The sequence below is a fragment of the Sardina pilchardus genome, chromosome 10 (genome assembly GCF_963854185.1).
Source record: "Sardina pilchardus chromosome 10, fSarPil1.1, whole genome shotgun sequence".
Classification (NCBI taxonomy): domain Eukaryota; kingdom Metazoa; phylum Chordata; class Actinopteri; order Clupeiformes; family Clupeidae; genus Sardina; species Sardina pilchardus.
In genome coordinates, this window is record NC_085003.1 from 7,773,146 (window position 1) to 7,798,333 (window position 25,188).

The window sequence follows — 25,188 nt, forward strand, 5'->3', positions numbered from 1 at the left end:
TGAACCGCACTCCCTGGCCTGGCCTTGTTTGGTCTGAGCGCGTCTAATGCCAACAGTTGGGATGGTAATTGCCCAGTCTTGGCCAATCTACATGATTAAAGATGCTATCAGGCTCCCATCTGAAATTAATGGAGTCTGCGCACAACAGCTTTAGGTTGGGCTGCTGTAGAGCTTTCTGGTCCCACACTGATAGACTATATTGGACTCCATGTTTTAAGGTTTTAAGGGTGCTGTTCTAGTCACTACAGACAATGACTTCTGGTAAATGCACACATCAATGTAAATCAGGCCTTCCCATTAAAATGCACATTGGACAAAGTACATGCATTCATGTCTAGAATGAAATGTTGGCATTTCATGTTTGACTAACCCAATAATTAACCTTAAATATGTAATATTGAATAGGCAAGGTTGATGATTTAAGATTGCTGAAACACCTTTCGCCTGTGAAAATATGCCTAAACATGAACCATAATTGTCAACCTCTTCTTCCTAATTGCATTATTTCTCAGACAGTTGACTATCGAATCACCCTCACACTGAAATGCACAGTTTTACTTGCTGGATAACAAGATAACACGACAGTGACGAGATTCGGAGTTTAGTTAGGTAAAGAAACCAACAGTAGTGCTTAAAAGTAGTCCTAGGTCATTGCTGAGCTGAAAATAGACTATGAGATCACTCCTGTGTAAATTTTTCATCCATGCTGTGGTATGAGAGACTCTGGGGGATACTGCACTTGCCTCTGCTGGAGTGCTGCTGCTGTGTCGGATAGAAAACACTGAGCCCCATTTTGCCCCCTACCAAATTCAGTTAGCTGGAATCTGTGCGGCTCAACATAAAGCATTAAGCAAATAGGAGAAGGGGAGCATAGTCATTTACTGGATGGGTAGGCTGGCCATCAAAGTGTTTGATTAAGCATTATGTCGTATGCATGCTTTTATGTCCGCTATATATTTTTTGAGTGTCTTTGCGCTCTTGTGTGCCAAGTTGCTTTGCTGAAGTTATGATTATGATTTTGTAGTCATTATGATCGCGTCTTAGAGGCTCGAATGAAAATATTTGCGTCCAAGAGTCATTGTGGGCCATTTACTGGCTCTTCCATCTGTTGCCATGGGGGTGGGGGGAAATCATGCTAAGGGTATGAATTAGAAATAGTAACGTTGTTATATTTTAGTAGCATTCTAAGGATTGTCCACATTCACATAAAGTTGTAATATTTACAGTGATACAAGTTTTTTTTTTTTTTAATGCCATTTGTAATAGCATTTTACAGTGGCTAACTAACAGTTTTAGTTTAAAACATTCCAAACTGATTGAGAAATAGCAACATAAATTAACCATTTTAATGTAATGTTATGAATGCCTATGTCAAGTTAGCTTGATAGCCAGCTAATTTTGGACAATTCTCTCTTGTATTACCACCACCCCAAGGTACAGTGTTGTATCAAATACATGCACGACACGTCCTTGGAAAAGTGCTGTTGCAGATAATGGTGCCTTCAGACAACTTGAATTGTGACACATAGCTCTTTTAAGTGTTGTCTGACTGACAATGTATATGAAAGAGATTTGCAGTTTACTACTGTCTACTGGCTTCTTGTTCTTGTTGTGGCTCCAATTCTTTGATGTTACTGGCTTTGCTGCCGCTGTTTTATTGCTTTGTCTAGCACTGCTGCTGCTGCTGTTGTTACAACGTTTTGAAAGACTACAACATCATCACATTAGCCACCCTCACTGGTGACTGATTGTTCCACCCTAAAATGTGGCTGACTGAACCTCAATGCAAACACGGTTTTCAGTCTGAGAGAAAACAGAGCAGAAAGTAACAGTTGGGGCGAGCTTGGCTATGTATTTCAGCTGCCTTACCCAAACCTTACCAGGCCCTACTAATTGGTTATCTTCCACCTGTGTTTATTCGTTATCTACTGTAGTTAGCTAGTAAACCCTAACTTAGAATAAAGTGACAAGTTAATTTTTTTTTTAGCCTTGCTTTCTATAGCAGGATAGGAATCTCATCTCAGTCTCAATAGTCTTTGTGGCCGACAGGGGACCCATGTAAACATACTGTAGATGCCTTCTGGTGGTGGGTAGACATAAAGAAAAGATATAGCCCAAGTCACTGTCCATTTGATGCACTGCTCTGTGCAACACTAGAAACAATAGTGATAGAATGGGTAGTCTGAGTATCCCAAGACCCTTATTGGACCTGCTTGAGAGGTTTATACCCCTGAAAATGGGTCCATCTCTGTGCACTCTGAATGCTTTTATTTTACTTGGCTGAATAATTACTAGAGGCAGATGGAGGCTAATTTGCAGTAGGGATGCAACGGTACAGTTTTGCCACGGTTCGGTTTGTATCACGGTTTTTGGGCCACGGTAACGGTTCGGTTTCAATATATCAATATTATCTTGGCTCTAGCATACAGGAGGCTATATTTGCCTTTTCTATTTCAAATCAACAATGTGCTTCTACTTACACTTGCAGAGAAAATATTAAATGCATAGCCTGACACAGATGAATTGTGTGAAAAATGTATTAAAAGAAAAGAACACCATCATTGCCTTCTGTCATAAACAGGCAATGTTATCCATAGTGCAGTGCAGCATAAAGTAATGTGTAGTTATTTATTTAATAAACTCACTGTTCTTCACACATTTAAAGAAAATACTTAACTGTTATACACCCTCAAAAAAGTAGTGAACAATTCTGAAAATCTTCTCAAAATAATTGGTGAGGTAGTATTATGTGTAGTTTCAAATGGATATTTGATTTGGGAGTGCCTGCCCTGTCCTCTTTTATGAACGTAAAAAATGTAAACATAGACAAAAGTGCAGTGCAGCATTAAAAATATTAGAACAATGAAATTAACATTATTGCAACCTTTTGTCAGGGGGGGGGGCAATATTCCGAGAAGAAAGTGGCAAATTTGCCACTTCACAAAGTGTCTGTTTCCCCTGTGTCTCCTGTCGTGTGTGTGTGTGTGTGTGTGTGTGCGTGTGTGTGCGAGAGAGTTGTGTGATTGACGAGTGGACGAGCGATTGACTGAGTGAGTTTATTGTTTTTCGAGTGGACACCTCCCGCTGCCCGTAGCCTAGCATGTACAACGTCAGGAAAATAAATGACCCGAGTTTGGAATGACATGTCAGCCTCCCCATCTCCTATAACCTCCCATCCCTACAATATTTTCCAGTAAACTATCAAAAAGAGAATACACTCAGCTGTGTCGGCGTCACGCTTTCTTAGGCTACTCTAGCGAGCAATCAACGCAGGGCAGAAACCACCGGTTACACTGTTACACACAGACTTTATAATGTGGCAAATTTGCGTCTTTACAAAGTATATACGTGGCCCTAATACGCCGTCGTATTCGTTATGTCTTTGGGAATTATAGGAATATTGTTGTCGAAAGGCTGCAGCAATGGATGGTTGGGTTTTCGGTGGCAAACTAACTAGTCTCCGTGCTGCTCCACTTAAGGTTACAGCCGGGTGATGAAGGCGCAAGTGGGCCGACATGTTGGATGTGTTACCTTTATTAGGTGATCGTTGTGAAGCAGTGCTTGCAATGCACACTGTGCTTTGTTTACTGACGGTCTTTTTGCCTTGTTCGTGGGCTACTTCAAATGTCGCCATGATCATGCAGCCGCCGGTAAAGTTTGTTTCTTCTCACATGACTCCTTCATTTGCATTTCAACGCGCTTATTGGCTCTTGGGAAATTCAGTAAAATTCTGATTGGTTGTTGCAAGGTTGACGAGAGGCAAGCTGAACAGTCAGAGAAGACGCATCCCCCGGGTCCTAAGCACTCCTCTCTATCGCTCCCAGGCTACGCGCGCGCAATAACCTTGTATTAAATAAAAAGTTTAATGTCGCGTATACCGAAATATTGCGATTTAGGTGAGTCTATTGAACCGAACAGGCCAAACCGAACGGTTCAATAAATTATTGAAAACCGTTGCATCCCTAATTTGCAGTGACTGATGAGAAGGGGCAGAATCTCAAATGCAATTACCACTGCGATGAACCCAAAGAACGACTGGGGCCCTAGTTAGAGGGTTGACCTGACTGCCAACCTGTCTCCGTGACCCCGCAGTTTGAGTACGCCTGGCTTTGAAAAGGGCTCTCTGAACTGTTATCTCCCTTCCTCTTTTAAATCAATTTGTATTCTGTTCCCTTGTTCAGTTTAGTAGTCTTTCTTATTTTCGCCCTGAAGTGCTGCACCTGTGCGTGCAATTTACTTTGGAGGATGATTTTAGAGGTATTCTATGAAGGACTCTGGGCCAAATGATGATTGATGATCATCAGCCATTGATAACAATGCTACGTCTGATAAACGAAAGGCAAGCTTAAAGCTGCCAAGCAGTTGCTATACTGTAACTGTTCTGTTGCACTCTCCTCATGGGAAGGAAAGCAGTTTACCCGCCACAATGAGATTCATCACTATTAATCAGGCCTTTCATAATCCATTGTGCTGCTGAGTGCTTGCTGAGTTCAATGGATCTCTGCAACAAGCAGGCATGTGACATACGCAACATTAAATGATTTATCACCTGCACATAGCATGTAATGAGCCTGTGGCAGGGCTTCCCAGCGAAGGCAGTGCTCTTTACGTTTCCCTTGTTGCTTTTCTTAATGCGTTGCCTGTTTTGATATGTTATATTCAGTGCGATTCCAAGGTATTTATCCAGCCAAGCTCTCCATTTAAGCTCTACATACAGGTGTTTTTCACTGTTGTGTATGGTTTTGCCATCTGGAGTGTAACACAGACGCACATCTACTGTAAGGTTGTTATTAGCCACACCAGTGTTTGAAAAAGCTGTTGCACGGTCTAGAATTAAAAGGGCCATTAGCTTTAAAGTTGTTTCAGATACATTATCTTGATTAACAGTTAGGATTCACCAGCTTTTTTTATGGTTAGTATTGTGTTCGAAGATGGATGAATATGTGGATATCCACTGAAATACATTTAAAATTCAAACCAGATATGGCAGGGAAATATGGGGCGCTGACCTGGTCTTACTGACCAGACAGTGGCAGCTTCTGCACCTCTGTCAGACAACATGCACAGTGCTACCCTAGACATATCCCAAATAACCCCACATCATTAAGACGAGGTTTGCCCTGCTTGTTTCAGTGGCCCAGATAACCTGTTTTGGGGAGGGAGTTCCAGCCGTGGTAGCATGTGTTTTGTGGTTCAGTGCAGACAGCCAGCGTGTTATCTCCTCATTTCCAGACAGCAGACAGCAATGAGGCTCCCAGGTAGAGCACGAGATTCACCACAGCAGCGCCGCCTGACAGCCTACACTGTAGTGCCGTCCTGTCCTGTCATTACTGCCACTATGCTGTTCCCTCAAGATAACATGGATAGCCCGGAAATGATATGGATAGCTATGCTACTGCCGTGAGGAAAGTGACACGGTGCTTCTGTTGAGCTCAGGTGCTATGACAACAGCAAAGTCACGACTGTATTTTTTTCTTCTTGTTGTTGTTGTTTTTTTGAGCATTTCATTTTAATTGTCTAAACAGGAGGACATGTAGCATGGTGCCTTTTAGTTTATTGTTTATTCATTTGTTTGTTGGCAGCGGCTCCGGAACCCTGGTTTGCTTTTGTTTGCTCCCCACTGCTGTGTGCGTGGAGATTGGTAGAGTTTAATTGGAATCCGCTGCTTGGTCTACCCTTGAACAAAGTGTGTCTGAGGCTCAGACGATTCACATAGGTGTGACTTTGATTGATTCCTCTTTGGTAGAGAGCGAGGCAGAGAAAGCGAGAAGGGGGAGGGAAGAAAACAGCAGAAGAGGCAGGCGCTTTCTATTAATTTATCTTTCTGTGCAAGCGGCTCGACCCAGATAATTTTATCCAGAGATAAAAGCGGTCGCCGATTTCTCATGGCCTCTTTTAATTTGTTTATTAGTTATTTATTTATTTATGTAGCGGAGGTTCATTGAATACTGTCTCACAGTAGGCGATTTGGGGGAGTGAAACACACATGACTATGGGTGCTGTCCATCCCGTGTGTGTGTGTGTGTGTGTGTCTGTGTGTGTGTGTGTGTGTGTGTGTGTGTGTGTGTGTGTGTGGGTGTGTGTGGGTGTGGGTGTGGTTGGGTGTGTGTGTGTTAAAACAGCAGGTCTTGGCTTAATAACACAGCACATAATGGCAGAATGCATGTACAATACCAGTGGAGAGTGATTGCATCGTGCAGAATGAAGCTGGCTCTCTCTGCATCCACGTCTGCCTAAAAAACCCCACAAGGTTCCTCTTACCATGGCAGGAGAGAACAACGATGTGCATTAAGTGAATATTTCCCAAGTGAGTGAAGGACACAGCTGTTTTTCATGAGGTCTTTTTTTCCCCAGCGCATTTTAAGGAAGGGGAGCCTTGAGGATTTCAATACAGGTGGGCCCAGGGGGTGACGGTTGCTGGGTGACCAAAGAGTTTTGTCAGAGATAATGTTCTGTTGTAACAGATAAATACGCTGCTATGTCTTAATCTACCCTTTTCTACCAAAAAAAAATTAAATGGCCTTCGCCTCAGTGCTTCGCTACTTCTCAAACTTCAGCGTGAAAAGAAAAAAAGTCTCAAAAAGTTTCTCTTTCTCTGCATAGTTGGCTTTAAGCTGTGTTTTCTCCCACAGATATTGATGAGTGCGCTGAAGGGAAGCACTACTGCCGTGAGAACACCATGTGTGTCAACACTCCCGGCTCCTTCATGTGCATCTGCCACACTGGCTACATCAGGATCGATGATTACTCTTGCACAGGTAACACCCCATTCCACATAAACCATATACTGCTGAACACCAGTCTGCTCTCAGCTCGCTCTGTGTGTCTTGCGAGTGAGTTGATGCTAAGACTGTCTGTGTATTAGAATTCATTACAATTAATTACACAAAGGACCCCACCATTTTTATGCTATTTTGTTTGAGGGCAGGAGTGAATGTAGTGTAGCATCATGCATTACTGTATTATGAAGTGTTTTGTTTTTTTTATCAAGGAAATATTTTGTGATTCTGTATAAAGCTTATGAATAAAGCAGGGATGCGCCAATTAGATGTTGATACCAATACTTAAAGTTACAATTTGGCCACAACTGATGCAATATTTTGTTGTTTTTAAGTATATTTTTGGGCCTTTTTTACCTTCATTCAGATAGGATAGTGAAGGGACTGACAAGAAGTTATAGGAAACATCTTATAGATTTACAAGACAAGGTTTTTTGTTTTTTTTGGGGGGGGGGGGTTGCACAGCAAATATTAGATTACTTATTAGATAGCTAGCAAAATATTTTAACAAAGATGCAATTGCTATTTTAGAGAAGTCAAACAGATAGGAATAGGCAGAGAAAACAATTTGGACTTACAGTACGTTTTATCATAGATGTACTTGGTGTGGAGACACATATTGTGTGACACATATTGTGCTACTGGAGACGTACAGTTCAGCCGCAAAAGCAAAAGGAGCATACTTTGGAAACACCAATATGCACAACTGCATGCCCATATGGCACAGCCGTGTCTGAAGGTGTATAGTTGGGTCTTAAAGGGATATTCCGCCATTTTTGGAAATACGCTCATTTTCCACCTCCCCTCGAGCAAAACAATCGATATGTACCTCGTTCCCGTTCATCCAGCCATTCTGTGAGTCTGGCGATAAAACTTTTAGCTTCAGCCTAGCATAGATCATTGAATCGGATTAGACCATTAGCTTCTCGCCTGCTAGCTTCATGTTTAAAAGTGCAATAAGACCAACTGCAAATGAAACCTGGCGTTTTTCTAGGCTGATTTGACATGGAACTACACTTTCATCTGGCGTAATAATCAAGGCAACTTGCAAACTACTGGCACTACTACTGCTTGTTGTCTATGGGGACTATTTTCAGATGCTGCGTACGATATCACTGCGCCTATGGTACGTTTGCAAGTTGCCTTGATTATTACGCCAGATGAGAGTGTAGTTCCATGTCAAATCAGCCTAGAAAAACGCCAGGTTTCATTTTCAGTTGGTCTTATTGCACTTTATAACTTGAGAAGAGACACGTTTTAAATGGGAAAATTACCAGAAATCTTAGTCACTTTTAAACATGAAGCTAGCAGGCGAGAAGCTAATGGTCTAATCCGATTCAATGATCTATGCTAGGTTGAAGCTAAAAGTTGTATCGCTAGACTCACAGAATGGCTGGATGAACGGGAACAAGGTAAATATCGATTGTTTTGCTCCAGGGGAGGTGGAAAATGAGCGTATTTCCAAAAATGGCGGAATATCCCTTTAAGTCTTTCAGGGCTTCACAGCATCATCTCTGAATACACAAAACACAACATAGTATTTATCTAGTACAGAATTTTTGCAACATAACAGATAAACATCAGCCACTGCCATCCGTAAATGTCAAAAACAAACCCATACCAAATTTGGGCCGATATATTGGTGCATCAAAAGTATTATTTGTTAATACTAAAAGTCAGCATCCAGGCAGAAAAGCTTAACTTTTAACTAGGGCCGGGACTTTAGCGCGTTAATTACGATTAATTAATTACACAAACATTAATGCGTTAAAAAAAATTGACGCATTTTAATCGTATGCCTATTTATTTTTGCACCGCGGAACGTTTCTCACTGGATGAGTTTCAGACGGACCGATTATACTGGAGCACCAAGTAACGCGCATGAGTTCGGTTCAGACAAAACAAACCACGGTGGCACAGTGAACATGAACAAAGAAGCTGATGTGACCGCGTTGGTTGGCCCCGTGGATGGGAAATGTTGTTACAAAAAACGAACGGATGGAAGCGTAGATAAGAGCATGGTTGTGTGCAACCTATGCAACAAGGACGTATCACCGCAGGTATCACCTCAGTGCAAAACATAAAGCAGCTAGCTGCTAGCGTGGACAAACTCCAGACACTTGAGGGAAACCTCTGAGCTTTATTTATTAAACAAATAGCAACCGAGTTGCTGTTACAGCCACAACTCACGCTTATAACAGTAATCCACCGCACCTAATTCCATGTCCAACTTTCATAGACCTAAAAGAAACTTCACACACAGAACCGCATAAAAGCACACACGCACACACGTAAACTCCGCCCCCCAGTTCCCCTTAAAGGGACACAACAATTTCATGAGCTCAACTCAAGGTAACAGGTGACACAATAAACAGGATATCACAGTATTATAGTTTACAGAAGGTCTACCTATCTATAGGCTACATGAATTTCTGAAAATGTACTATTTCTAAATATGGTATTGCTACACTTTATGGCAAAAATTGCACTGGTCTGTTTGACTTATTAATAAACAATATTTTTGTTGCTTAAGCTTAGGCCTATGTATTCAGTCATTATCCAATAGTAGGCTATACTAAAAATCCATGTGAAAAAAAAATACTTCTCACTGTTCTCAGGTCATATATTTATATACAATTAAAATGCGATTAATTTCGATTAATTAATTACAAAGCCTCTAATTAATTAGATTAATTTTTTTAATCGAGTCCCAGCCCTACTTTTAACATTTTGACATTTTGTGAATGTGTTGGGGTAGGTTGCTCAAGGCTTGTACCATCAAAGCGTCCACAGACAATTCAATCTAACAATGGAGTGCTAAGAGAATTTGTTTTTTTTTCACCCCACTCTTTTTGTTCTTTAAACATTGAATCACTGTAGCTTTGGGTCAGATCTATCTTTTTCGCTTCAGCCTCCGTTCTATTAGGTTTTAGTCATTCCAGCGCCCAGCTGAACACGCTGACACAGTGATTGCTCACATGTTGCGGAGTTTGCTCTTGGTCTGTTTTTTACGTTGACTTCCACACAAAAGGGTGGCGGGTACTGTATTAGCGCTCTCTCTCCCTCTTGGCCTCTTACTCGAGAGCTTTTAATGAAACGTGCATTTGGAACCTGGTCCTGAATGTCACTTTGCACTCAGGACCAAAGCCATGTGCTGTTGGTTTTGAAGTAATGGAGATGGATTTCAGAGAACAAAGTGAAAAAAGATACAATTGTTTTTGGCCTTGTAGTTTCAAGTAAATGCTCCCTCAGAAGAAAAGAAACACAAATAAAAGACTATAACCTTTACTGATTGTCTGAGAAAGACAACATGATTGCCCTCACACACTGACCAGCTTGGTTCATTTAGTTTTAAAGACAGGCTCTTGATAGGATCTTTACAAATGGTGTAGATATATAAGTAAACTACACATTGTGTTGTATTTATAATTCAGAGCCGTTCAGTGTTATTCAGTCATGTCATTTGCTGATGATTACACTTTGAGAAACGAATGAAATCCCTATATGCTGTGTCTCAATGGAGAAGCTCAGTGCATTTCCTTCCATGCTGTAATTAAAAAAAAATGATGCCGGCTCTCAGCAGATGCCAAACACACACACACACACACACACACACACACACACACACACACACACACACACACACACATACACTTTTCCAGCTTTCAGCTTTGTGCCAGAGAATTTACTTCCTGTAGTGTCACACTGTGCCCCCTCCAGATGACTAGCAAGTAATGAATTTCAGCCCAAGATTGTTCATATTTGCACCTTATGACTCCCATGTTTTGCTCAGTGTTAACAGTTGACAGCGGGCATGAGTGTATATTCAGCTGCCTTGATGAAGCCATGGCATATGATTTCAGTAGGCTATATGTCGCATCCACACACATCAACAATCTGCACTGTCTCTGAATAACATCAGCCTGGCCAGTGTGATATCACATCATAGCATAGTCAGTTATCGTTCTTTTTCAGTCACTGACAATTCCCTTGAAAAAGCAGGAGGGGAAACTGGCTGGCTCATTGATGACAAAAAATTGTTTTTGAAGAACTTTTTGAAGGCCCTTTCATAACAGCTCAAAAGGAACTTTTTGCAGTCATTTTTCTGCAGAGAAATGAATTTAAGTCTTTTGAAAAATGAAACCCAAGTTATTATTTATTCACTTTTGATATGCCTTTGGAGAGACAAATAATTTCATCGTGTGATTTCTCTGATATGCTGGAGAGATTAATAACGAAGGCGAGGAGATGTAATCTAGCTGCAGTAATTTAACATAGATCACGATTAAAGTGCCTGCGAGCTGCAGGAGTTCTAGACTTGGTTATGTATCTCCCTATAAAAGTCAATTTATGTGATTAAAGTGGGCTTTCTGTGCGGCTGATATAACGACTTCTGTAGGAGACGCTACAGTAAAATGGCTGTCATCTTCAACGTGACTTACTGAGATGCTGCTATACGTGCATAATAATTGTTCCTGCATATGCTGTGAAATATTGCCTGTAGGCCAGTGAGGTCTAATGTGGAAGAGTGTGATTTATTACACTTTAAATAGCCTTAGATGAATAACCTGTTTGGATTGCATCACGACCAGTGTTTGAAATTGACCATTTATTACTGGTACGTCCTAGTGAATTTGTGTGGGAGGGGATAAAAAAAAAGTTGAGTGTGTTGTAAAAGGGTGAACCTACTCAAGGCTGATGCAAGTCTGAGCAATGAAAGCGATCGTGGATATTTGTACTGAAGCTCTAATGCCATAATGGATTATAGGTGTATAGCCAGCAAAAGCTAATAAGACCTGACCTAATAATATAGCATACATTTTATTTATTTATTTATTTTTATTCAGCAGTGATGTCGTATTAACTCAAGGTACTCATTATTTAAAATAGCGAGGAGTGGTAAAGAGAATCTTAAGAAGGGCACTGAGAAAAGGGAACTTTTTGAGTTGTTTTGGAGCTTTGGCGCTTTGGACTGTGGTGCCACAGAGAGTTCTTGCAGTGTGGGTGTAAATCAGTGTGGATCTGCCTCTCTTTTCAACTTCTGAATCTCTTTGAAACATCTCAAAGCGCAAAGCAGAGAGAAGTGGCTACAGTGTGTGTGTTTGGATGAAAACAATGGACTTTTTACAATGGACTATATTTTAAGTGTATCAAGTATCGGGTCAATTGGGTATGAAGTTGCCAGAAGTAGAGGCCACATCGGTTATGGTATTTAGCAGACACCTTTGTCCAAATTCGTATACTACCGTATTACAATAGCCATAGAAAACGATGCATGCCATAAAAAAAAGGAGTAACAATATTTTTTTCAGATGGATAAGGCAAAAAAGTGTTTTGTCACACCCAATGTACTGTTAGAAAAACACCAATCAGACTTGTCCATTGGAAACCAGGAACAGTTATTGCTTACATTCTTTAGCTCACCAAGTCTGCTTTCCTGGGCATTGGAGTCCACTGGATGGACTCACTTGTTACAGTACAGTATGTTCTATCTCATTTGGAAAGATGTTCTACATTAGATCTGACAGATAGTCATGACATGACAGGAACATTATGCACATTCATTGTAATACTGACAATGAGTTTCTTTGAAGTATGTGAAACCTGGTTGAAATTACTTTCTGGTTCAAATACTTTCCATTTTCTCTGATGAAGTTTGGGGATATTTTTATGTTTTTTTTCCGTTTGCTTTGCTAGTGCTATTCTTTGATTGCAGTGCTTTATTGTTTTGTTTTAAAAACTCTGCCAGCTTACAAATGAAGCTATGTGTTATCAGTCCTCTCTTACTCACCACTTTAGCACAGAAAGCCTCCTCGTCCACATACTGGAAGTTGGGACACAGCAGTTTGGACATTATTTTATTTTGCCCATTCAATCGGAAGCTGGGGGGGGGACAAAAAGCTCTTGCAAAAACAGCTCTTGCTGTCTGCCAACAGGATGGCTAAATCGAAAGATTTTCCTCTATGTGGGAGAACCATTTTAGGCCCTTGCCAACTTTTAATTAGATGGAACCCATACTCCTGGGATTATTCAGCCTGTTTAGAAGCTCTTTATAACTGTCCCAGGTTTTCTTGCCATGTGAAAGGGAGCTGGTAAATAGCTCTTGCTTCATCTCAGGAAGCTTGTTCAAATTCACAAAGTCTCCTCATTTACATGGATGCCCAGAGCTCTGTGGCCTCAGGTACGGTAATTAATGAGGAGTGGACATCTGTTTGGTTTGGACGGCAATCCAAAGGGATCAGCCATTTCCCACAGTAGTTCCAGGTAAATTGCGGGAAAGCTCCATAAAAGATAGAACCGGTGATGTATTATCCAAGTATGTATTAAGACACCGACTTCTGATGAATTGCAGCGGTCTTCTCATCCCCTGGGATCAAAGCAATTAGTGGAAGATTGCAGACTGCAGCAGTTTGTTCTCCCAGGTGACAGAGATAATATAGTTATATTGATAATGCTTTGATTTACCCAACCATTTGTGACCAGGACTGTATCTGCAGAGGACATGATAGTTTAATATGACCTCAGTAAAATTGAAGAGTGAAGGTCAGGCTTTTCACATTCACCTCCAGGTACAGAATTATAACACTGAGAAGTTGATTGCTCAATACAGCCCTTGCTGTATTGGCCAGTAGATGCCTCTTAAATGTAAGAAAAGTTCATGTTTACTTTAGAGATAAAACACTTCTATTCTGTGATTACAGTTTCATCATCCTTACCAAACATCTTTCTTTCCCAGAGATTAAAAGCACACAGCATGATGCAACCTCATGTTTGTTGTGAGAAGCAACCACAGGCTTTGAGTATTATTAGTGTGATCATGCAGCTTTCCTCTTTATGGCAGCGGATGAGTAGGGTGCAGCTATCGTCCACCGCTCTCCATCGTAAAAAAAACACCCAAGTTTCCCCTTGAACATGAAGGTCAAGATCTCCCCCTTTTCTGTAAAGAAGAGCCTAGGGTGCCCTCTGCTCGCAGAGATTAGCGTCTAATCCTTGAAAGGTAGGGTGCTGGGTGCGTGGGCCCTTTGAATGTTATTAAAAGGCCTGTCCTGAGGTGTGCGCCGGCGCTTTAATCTGGTGATAGTGGAGCCACCCAGCCTCCCTCCGCCAAGGGGAGACGGAGAACGGCGGTTGCCGTGGCGGCTAGGCTGCCTGGATTAAAGAGCCATCTCTCGGAGAGAGAGAGAGCACGGCATTTCCAGAACACTGGGCTACATTGTGATTTATTCATTTGACAGACACTTTTATCCAAAAGGAATCGTAAGCAAGGTACGGTACAAGGAAGACGCTGATAGAGGGGAAAACATAGAAGGCTTTGGTTTTTGTGAGACAAAGCACGTCTCCGCCACACCTCAATTTAGCTGGCAGATAGGGCTGTAGTCAAGACCACCTTTGTCGAGTCCAAGACAAGTCCAAGACCAGGACCGGTCGAGACCAAGTCAAGACCGAGTCCAAAGAGGTTCAAGTCCAAGACAGACCGAGTCCAAAAGACTCGAGTCCGAGTCAAGACCGAGTCCAGGACAGAAAAAAACAAGTTGCATGCATGACAGTATAAAGACAATAATTTTGGGTTATTATTAATTTTGCTGATCTAAATACCCACCCAGGATTTGTAAGTATAACCATTCCCCTTAATATCACATACTTCCCTTGAATATTACAACATAATAAAGATGCCTGGACTCGGTCAAGACCAAGAACCATATTTGGCAAGACCGGTGGCCGAGACCGAGACAAGTCCAAGTCAGATACCAGCCGAGTCCGAGACAAGTCCGAGACCATAAAAAAACGGACTCGAGTCCGGACTCGAGTACTACAGCCCTGGATAGAAGTGAGTGAGGAAAGTGCAAAACTGAAAAATGGAAGGAAAGGATTTTTCTTTCTTATTTACATAAAACATTGGAGATTGGATTGGTAAAAACAAACAAAGGCAGGTTGCTGAAGATTTAGGTCTTCGGTTTGCACGTCCTTAACTCTCCCCAGGTGCAGAGAGAGAGAGAGAGAGAGAGAGAGGCACACACAGGTTTGCCATTGATCAAGTGCCCATTTCCACATTTGTGGCGTCCCACAGGCTGCGTCCTGAATGCTCCTGTCCGTCTCAGGCCCTTGGATGTATTGATGCTTCCTTTCCATTCCTGTCCACATGCAAACACAGGCAAACAATGCACCGCAGCCTGCTGCTCCTCCCAACTGTTGGAGGGGAGCATACACACACACACACACACACACACACACAACTCGGTCGTCCCTGGCGACTGCCTGTACATAATTGATTGTTTATCTGTCTGGAGCATGAGCGACAGCAGTGAGGGGAGTTGGAGCATGGGGCCCACATTTGATTGGCGGGATGAGTCCTTGTTATGCAGAGACGATTCTGCCATCCTGTCGATTTTTCAGACTGACGGCACGCTAAGTTCAGGTCCCGCAGGCGTGAGCAGATGTGACCTTGGGCTAATCTCTTTTTCCCCCCCTTCCTTGGGCGACATTTCATTTCTCTTCCATTTCCTGGCTGGGTGATGGAAGGGGGTTTGAAGACTGTTTTAATGCAAACCAGTGGATGGTGTGTGTGTGAGGAGGCTGCCATAAAGTAATTGTAAATGCCTTCTCTGTCCCGTCAAATGCACCTCATTTTCAGAAGCGATCACCCAAATGTCACTCACAATTTTAGATGAGTCATTGTATGAACCTGTTCCTGACTTATCATGCCATGTGGATATGGATGTAACTGTGCCTTCCAAACACGCCACCACATCCATGCGTTTCCATTTGATGTGGTCTGTGACAGGAGTGATAATGTGCTAATATGGATCCTGGCATAAGCATTTAACTGTTGCAGTCCTACCATACTGTATGTCTCAGTGTCCTAGGCCTAGGTATACCTTAGATGTATGTACCGTATGTATGCACATGTACTGTGTATACATATTTCAAATACAGGTTGCTACAGTATGTAATAGGTACTTTCAGTATGTATTTTTGATCTCCAAGTTATTTGTAGGTATGTGTTACTAAAATATACATATCCTAAAATAAGGCAGCTATTGCTGTCAAAAAGGAAAACTATCATTCAATGCAACGTCAGTTCTGTTTTGTAGTATATGCAGACAGTGGAGGGCAAGTTATTTTCCCGAGTGTTTGGGCTCCCTGTGTGGAGAAGGAAGAGGATGTTCTGTTTCTATCTTTCTTATATTTGCTTGTACACCTGAGGATATTCAGATGAGATCATTGCTGTTGGGATGCTGATGATTCACCCTCAGTAGGCTTCTTTATGTGTCACCCACCTCTGTGTCTGCCTGACTCCTCTTCAAAACACGTTTGTACCAAAATAACTCGAGTGGAAGTGCAGAGCGCTCAACAGCGTCCTGCAAAGCGAGATGTTTTTTAATGGCAGCCTAGGTGGTGAGGTGCCTGTGGTTAGTGGCTGATGTCACATTCCTATTCCACAGAAACAGTATTTAAGACTTGTCACAAGAATTTGTTAGATGTTCAACTTGAGAAAAAAGAAGATGAGATAAAAAAGGGGAAAGAACCAAAACTTCAGTGATCCCTGATCTCTTAGAGATCGTGACAATTATACTGTAAGCTACATTCACAAGTTTTAATTCCTTGCTCTGAGTGTGGGAAGCCTACAGTTGAGCCTTTATATTTGTTGGTGGGTGGATATTTGAAGTAATTTGCATGGATTGGATTTTAGATATGGATTTTAGATTACAGTGGTTTCTTATTAATTACATGTGCCTTTTTTATTTATCTGTTCTTTTATAGATATGTAGATGCAGTCTTGTTGGAGATTAAGTTGTTTGCACTTGTTAGCAGGGAATTAGTTGTCATGCTCAGATGTATTTATGTGTGGGTACCTGTGTGGGTACCTGTTTGGAGACATCCCAGCCCAATCATTGCCTTAAAAGGATTGGAGGGAGTCGGGGAGCTGTTGCGGCGCCTGCATCAGCATCTCTCTTTCCTCCCCCTCTCCTTTAGAGCATGATGAATGTGCAACCGGTCTCCACAACTGCGACGACAACGCGCTCTGCTTCAACACCGTGGGAGGCCATAGCTGCTCCTGCAAACCTGGATACACTGGCAACGGCACTGTCTGCAGAGGTAGGGGCCTCAGGATGTATATACATATACAGTATATATACTGTATATCCCTAGGGTATGTATATCACCTCGTATGCCAGCTGGTGTATGTGTCCATGTAGTAGTCTCTGTGGTCAAAGCATAAAGCTGTATGTAGAGTGTAGTGCTGTCTCCATCTGGAGCCAGATGTTATAAGGTCTTACACATGCCACCATACTGTAGGCATTATGCAAAGATCTCTCATCACCTATTGCTCAGAGTGTTACAAAGTAGCAAATTAAGGCCCCATTTTTTCACACGCAGGAATATAAATGTGAATGTGAAAAATATGAATATTTGCATGACATACTCATAAATTGCCTTCACCAAAAAGACAAAAAAAAAATTGTTGGTGCTCAGCAGGACTGGTACTAAAAAGTGCACTGGAACATTTTTCAATGGAGTCATTGAAAAAATGTGTCGCTGAGAAGTTATTGCTATCTGTGGTAACTGTGGTATAAGCAGAATAATAGCCTTGGGTGTCCTGATGTGCTAAAATAATAGTCTGGTTGGGGAATAGTCCTCTGTACGTTTTAACGGCAGCCGTAAGTCAATACATATGTATTCGACCAGAAGTTGAACCTCACTAGGATAATGGATAAGGAGGATCATGTTTCCATCATATGGATTGCGTGTTCTATGCATAGTTCTTATTTGTCTGTGTCAATAACAGTATGGATGGAGAAAACATTTTGTTGGCTCATAAATATTTTCAGCATGCTGTTTAAGTTCATACATTTCCCCTAGGACTCTGTTCATTTATGCTCTTGGTGTATATGTCTTATTTTTTGCATGCTATTAGGTATAAAGTACACTAATAACTTTTTTGCTGGCGCTCTGCTCCTGATACTTAACGTATAGGAAGGGAGGAAAAGTGCTTTAATACACTCATTTACTTCTCTGCCATCTCTCGGGTGTGCTGAAATATTGACTTTCTCTAAAAGCACAATGGCAGGGCCATAAGCTATAATGATTTATAGCGTTAATTAAAATAAGGAACATTTGAATAATGAATGTACAGGCTTTCCATCACGCAAACAATGCAGCTGAGTGAGCAGTACTTGCCTCTTTGTTTGACCCACAGCTCTTTGTGATGGCTTGTGTCAAAATGGAGGAACGTGTGTCTCTCCGAACGCCTGCGTCTGCCAGCAAGGCTTTACCGGGAAGAGGTGTGAAAAAGGTAAGACAGGGGGAAGCCTTCTTTACCACCATCTCATTTTTCTCTTTCAGTCTTTCTGGGGAATTTGCCTCCTCTGAGTCAAGGGAGCCAAAAGGTTGTTTGTCTTCGACAGACAGACAGAGTACTTCATCTGCAAAGGAAAATTCCAGTGTGACAGCAGCACAGAACTATATATATATATGTGTGTGTATGTGTGTGTGTGTTTGAGTGTGTGTGTGTGTGTGTGTGTGTATGTAAGTAATGTGCAAATTGAATGTGAAATGTGCATTGCGTATTGATACACATACTCCTTCCCAGCAGGGAATTATTGTAGGTGGCCATTATGGTGGGGAGGAATGACCTCCTCTAGGCGGTCTGTAGTGTTTTTATTTGGCTATGTTGAGCAGCTTGTGCAACATCCTTCTTTCCACAGCCAACTCTAGGTTCATGTTGATTTGACAGTGTCTGGTGAAAACATTTCCAAATGCACTAAAGGTTGTTTTTCCTTCCTACTTTTTGCTCTTACTAAACAGCATAGTTGAGTATCGCTCTGATGGCAAATAAACCATCTTGAGAGACACATTGACTGGAGTTAAATTAGCATTGATATACTGTGTACAGTGCGCACGGTTTTTGAAGCATCATAAAAGCATAAAGTTACTTTTCTTGTAACTCCCAGCCTTTGCTAATTTAATCGAATAGCTGCAAGATTTTATCTTAGATGTTCACTGGCTGTAGTGGAATTTGTGATCTTGGATAGCACTATATAGTCTTGTAGTGCAAGCCATTCCAAAACAAATTCTGTGCTACCACTTGAGGATTGTTTTTTTCACATTTATCACCTGGTTTTGCCTTTTGGCTGCAAAGGCACCACGTTCAATTCAAATTCACATTTTTCAACGACTGCAGGTAATTAAGTTGTTTTTCAGCCATGCTGTATTGGGTTTTGAATTAGAACTAGAGAGAGTGAGTCACAGTGGCATTTTAATCAAAAACAAAAATAATCACAGTGGGTGTCATCAGATCTTGTTCAGATATAACACTCCTTCTACTGAGGGATTTTTAAGCATTAAAATGCTACTTACCTCTGCGATTTTTTCCCTTCACCAAAATTAGAGTCTACTCTGTGCTGATATTGAGGTGCGCCTCTCACTAGAGAGGGCGAATGGAAATCAGTCTACTCACCATTCTGCCTAGCCAAAACATCCTACTCATCCGTGCACCTATTGATTAAACACAAAGGACCTTTGAGAGGCAGCCCTGTGCGCTGCCTGATTGAAACTCAATTGCTTTTCTTCACAACGGCACCCATAACATTGAGCTCACCCATCCATCTCTCTTACACAGTTATGAACTCTGGGTGGCTCTTTTTTTTTTAGCAAAATGCTAAAACCTCTTTTTTGTTGGATTGTTTGTTGTGAAGGATTTGTTTGCTAAGATCTAACCAGATGAGTTGAGGATTTGTTTTCAGTGTGATTGTGCTTGGCTGTGGACTGATAAATAGGTTGAATGTAGCACTGGCGGAGCTGTGCGCTCATAAGTAATCACAGAATTAAAGAAAACTACTGCGATGCGTGCCCCTAGGCACAAGCTATTTTTCATCGCCCTCCCAGCAGCTAATATCAAGATGGATTCCAATTCATCTAGTGTTGTTGTAAAGTGACACCAACTTGCACACCAAGAGGGCTATACAGTGCACACTCAGACTACACATGTGCACGTGCATAGTCACACATACACACACATGCGCACATCCGCCCACACACACACACACACACCATCTTAACCTTCCTACTTTATGTTAACCGTCATGCACATAGTCCATGCTCATATTCAACTGAAATTGTCATGAAGGTAAACACACCTACCCCCCCCCCCACACACACACACACACACACACACGCACACACACACACACACACACACACACACACACACACACACACACACACACACACAATCATGAAAGTAGCTCTAAACTGCTCACTCTCCCAATCTTGCACATTCATGCACTAAGGGCCTTATTGCTTCCATTATCAACCGTAGTAGTCTCCCAAGAATGGCAGAACACCCATGTTCTCACAAGATACAGATAAGATTATCACATTATCAACATCAAAAACGGGTTGATTGGTTGAAAGGTGTGGCTTGGTGAAAGTAAATCTGGGACGTTTTCAAATAAGTCTTTTTAACCAAGGCACATCTGTGGTAAAGGAAATCATGAAAATGAAATATGCATATGCTATTTCATATCAGCTGTAAATAACATTTGAAATGGAATACATGCCCCCTAAATATGAGAAAGTGATTTCCAATTCTGCTAGCGCTTTGTCAATTTCCTTGTCCCTTTCAGAAATTTGCTTCAGGAAGGGCTGACAGTCCTCAATTGATTTTACATACTATGCCGGCGAGATTACTTCAGCAGTGTGGTTCTAATGCGATGGAGTGTGACTGAGTTGCTGAATCGGTTGCCAAGCAGACAATTTACCTTTGATGAGGAAATCTTTTTTTTCTCTGCAGCATTGGCTTTCATAGGTTCTCTCTAAGAACTTCTTAAGAAGAGAGATCAGTTTCTGTAAGAGACAGAGATAGATCGATACATAGATTGAATGAATGAGACCTATTAGGTGTTTAGTTAGTCTAGTGTTTTTTATTTGTAGTGTATCATTTGTTCTGAGTAAGATACAGTACATCTCACTTTACTTGGACTCACCCCTTTATTTCATTCAGTCACCAGAACATACTGAGAGACCGTTTCAAGAGAGTTCCATTATCAGTGTCATAGCTGTTTCCACAAGGTTTCCATTTTAACATTCCATATGTTACGGACTCGAGTGGCTTATTGCTTTTCTAAAACGGTTGCTATATATACTTGTCAAGATTGCAGGAAACAAAGGCACAGCAATGAGAAATGTAACAATGTACTCTAATCATTCTTCCGCCAAGAAATATATTTTCTTTATCTAAATGTTTGCCAAGCAACATCGAGACGCAGCCACTCTTTACTTTTGTGTAAGTTGTGGTAGCGCATCACTACACAACGAAATGCAGTCCAGGTGTATGTTTGTGTTGAGTTTTTTGGCATCGAAGGTGATTCAGCCTTATCATCAAGGGCCTGAACCATCCATTTTAGAAGTTATTTTAAGGCAACAAAATAGAGCAGTCAAGCATTGTTTTTGTTTTTCTTGTTGGAAGGGTCTATAGCATGATTCTAGAATTGAACTTAGCTTCTGGAGTTTAGCTGGAACGCTGGACATGGTTAGGCTGGACATGTACTAGTTGTGGTTCCTCTGTTCTGATGCTATGGAATGTCAGTCCAGGGGGTGGGGGGTCTGCTCTGGTCACGCATGGCAGCTCCGGGCCTGTACCGTCCACGTGTCTCCCTCATGGCGTGCTCAGGCCACACTGGTCAGTGCAAAGTAAAACATGGACTCATAGAAGGACAAGCAGCAGAAGAAGAGGTAGAAGGAGAAAGAGATGCTTAGTGATGCTAGTAAGGTAGAGAGGGAGAGAGAGAGAGAGGGCAATGGAGGTCTTGGAAGAGCTGGGTTAGGGGACTGAACATGGAAAAGCTTTCACATCCCCCCTCGCTTCCACTGTCTGAAGCCTCCAGCTTTTAGGGGGATCCCCTGAGACCAGCTGCCGGGCCAGTGACAGCTGAGAGGATGAACAGAGCAGAGAGAGAGAGAGAGAGATGGAGATAGAGAGAAGGGGAGAGAGAGAGAGAGAGAGAGAAAGAGGATAGAAGAAATGAAAGACCAAGAGACCAAGAAGGGAACAGACAGTGAGAGAGATAATGAGAGATGGGAAAAGAAAAAGAACAAGAGGAGAAATGGATGAAAGATGGATGATGGGGCATTGATAGAGACGGAGAGATAACAAGGGAGAGGGAGAAAGAGAAAGAGAGAGAGAGAGAGAGAGCCCAACATGTGCGGCAGCTGGCCTTGTCCATGCCAACTGAATGCCCGCAGTGCCTCCAGTTGTGCCGCCCCTCCTCCCTCCCTGCCGCGTGCATGGCATAGCCTGCACTCCACAGCGCAGCTGGGGCAGGTGCCACGACACCCTGGCAGCCACTGGAGCCCACGCCGCACCGCTGCGCGTCACGCCATGAATTATTTAGCCCGTGGCCACCACGCCAAGGACCCGCTTAAAGACGGGAAACAGAGCAAAATCCACTCTGACGGCAATGCAGCGACGTTAACACAGCGATCAGCCGGTGTGCTGGTTAATTCCAAAATAACATGGGATTTTAATGTTGCGTTTTGACAAGAGTGTTGAGAGTGGGTGAGATTAGGTGGATGAGATGTGTTAAATGATGAAACAGCCTAAGGAGGACACACGCAGGCTTATGGTCCCTCAGATGAGCCTATTAAAACAGGGCTGTAAAACACAGTGTGTCTCTCAAAGGAGGCTGGTCAAAATCTTATTAGCTCGTCTTTTGTCTTCAAGATTTGTTGCAGCCATGCTTATTTATTTATTTACTGGCTTTTTATTTATGCATCCTCCTCTGTCTCCATTCCTCCCCCCCTCCCTCACCCCCCCCACCCCCTCCCTCTCTGGTCTCCCACTGAGTGATCAGCAGCTAATGATGACCAATGGAAGCTCGAGGCATTCTCTCGCCTTGGTTATAAAGAGACAAAGTGTGGAGCTAAGAGAAAAGGACATCTCTCATCTGCCTCCCTCTCCCCCCTCCCTCACCAGCGCTCTGATCCTGACTGGAAAGATTTGGGCAGCTCCTCAAGGGATTCACATTTAGAAAATTGATGTGGAAAAATTGTCTGTGTGTGTGTGTGTGTCTGTGTATGATTATGTGTGTGTAGGAGCAAGGCAAAGTGAGTGAGTGAGTGAGTGTGTGTGTGTGTGTGTGTGCGCATTTGCTGTCTCGGAGTTATAGCGCAGTCTTGTCAAACAAATTATTAAAAGCATAACATCATTTTAATAATACATCCACTGCCTCTCTTGATATGTATCTATTTTCCGCGTCAGAACTATCCCTGACATTGTTTTTCACTGGAGACGTCAGACGGTTATTCAGCGTGCCATGCTGCTCTTCCCATCTGAGGCACTGCGGCGCAGGCGGCCCATTCAAGTCAGTCTGTATAGAGGGACGGCAAGGGAGAAAAAGGGAGAAAAAGGGAGAGAGCAAGTAGTGACAAATAGAGTGCACACAACAATGCCAGAAATACCCAGTGCGGGTCGTGACCGCCAAGACGTCCGGAAAATGTTGCCCACCTCCTCAGATTGTTGTTGCTCACGCACAGGGACGGAACCTTGAATACTTGGTCACTATGGTCGGAATGAAGAGAAAGTTCACTGTGAGTTCACGTTACAGCTGTAGACTTCAATACTTTTTTAGTTCGGCCTTCACTCTGACAGTATAAGCCATGTACATCACACTGTCCTTTTATGGTGAGATGGTGTGTCTGTTTGGTAACTGTCGGGTGTGTGTGTGCCCTTAGATGGTATCTAATGGATGAACATTTCTTTAAATCCTCATGGCTGTTGGATCTTTGATATGTGTGTGCATTCACGTGGCCTCAATGTGGATATCACCCCAATTCATCGCATCCTCAGTTCAAGCGATATGTTGTTCCATAAAAAGTCTTCCATAAAAAGTCTGCATAACCTGCATTGGCCTGCACTGTTCAGTTTGGGAACTCTGAGATTATGCGTTGCTCCACGCATTGTGATGGTCATTACTTCTCCCTCCACGGTGTACAATGGAGCGCTGACTCCTCACATCTGTGAAAGCAGAGGAGACCTACAACCTTGCGATATCCTTTCCTCCGCAACCCATGTCTTCCTAACACAGAGAAGCAAAATAATAGAACAGTTTCTATTACCATGCTATCTTGATGATATACTGAAAGTTTCACAGGGTCCAATATCATGTCTGTGTCAAGTCTGGAGGCCTCTTGTATGAACTGAGACGGTATCTGCTCTTTGTGTTCCCAGACTGAGGCTCCATTAAAAGGTAGGTGTAAATGTAAGAGATATTGATTTATTGAGATACTGAGCAAGATATTGAGTGTGGCGGAAAGCCTGTGCTGCATTAACTATCACGGGGAGGATTGGACAGCCAAATATGTGCTTTGTGAAGTAAAAACCCATTCTGGAGGAGAGTGTTGTGAAAACGAAGGCAAGGAATGATGCAAGGTCAAGCACATATTTTGTCAGACGTGATGAAATAAGTTACCGGACCTTGATTTCAATTTCTCAATCTCCCGAGTCGTTTTTTTTTTTCTGACTTTTTGGATCACCTCTGCAGAGACGGGCAGATTTTGTATTGTTCACACAGGCTCTATGCGAAGGCTATTGCCATTAACTGTGGTTCTACCAGTGTTATTTTATTAATAGCGCAATTCTGCTGAAAGGCATAATTAGACTCCCATTCAGCGACTCCACTCCCAGATGATGGAGGGTGGCGGGTCTGAGGAACTGTGATTGCAGTTGGCTGTCTGCCTCACCTTTGGCTTTGTGGTGGTGGGGGGGGAGAGGAGGGATTAGGTGGCCCGGTGGCGCCGATGAAATCAGGCCCGCTGTTTATCTCCGCACGTACGGTACAAGACCTCTAAGCTGATCCCAAATCAGAGAGCAGAAGGGTAGATAAATGAGGGGTTTCAGTGAGCAGCACAAAACATAAAACATGTGAGATGTCACCCCCCCCCCCCCCCCTCCCGGATTTGGAGGCCGCTGTTCCAGAACACCTCAGATTAGCCACGTCGTGATCACTCGCCACGGACGGCCGCCATGGTAAACACAGTGGCGCTCCTTGAACACTGTTCACCTACCGGAAGAGGCACGATCAGGCCTCTTCACGCCTTCCTGAACCCACACTCGTTGTTTTAAAGCGCGATGATTAGGCTTTCATTATTTATTTAGGATTGTGCGGAGCGCCCATCCATCATGGCTCATTAGCGGCTCTTAATTAGGGTTCCTGATGGCGGGAGCCGGCTCTTAGGTGCTCAGGAGAGCCTCGTTAGGTGTAAATGGCACATCTCCCGGGGTCGCAAGGAGAGAGCTCTTCCCATGCCGCTGGAAAAGCCACGGCATTAGGAATGTTATTTTATTATTTTTTTTGCAGTTTAGCTCTTATATGGAATCTACGGGATGCTACTGGGTGGGAGATTCTTG

The 25,188-nt window shown here is 42.6% G+C and overlaps 1 protein-coding gene across 1 annotated transcript in view; it reads left to right on the forward strand.

The window, feature by feature from the left end:
- LOC134094194 (protein kinase C-binding protein NELL2-like) overlaps window positions 1-25,188 on the forward strand; it is a 57,378-nt gene that overhangs the window by 19,144 nt on the left and 13,046 nt on the right. The window contains exons 13-15 of the mRNA XM_062547624.1: window positions 6,633-6,758; window positions 16,755-16,877; window positions 17,980-18,075. Coding sequence (XP_062403608.1) covers window positions 6,633-6,758; window positions 16,755-16,877; window positions 17,980-18,075 — 345 coding nt within the window. The remainder of the gene's footprint in view (window positions 1-6,632; window positions 6,759-16,754; window positions 16,878-17,979; window positions 18,076-25,188) is intronic.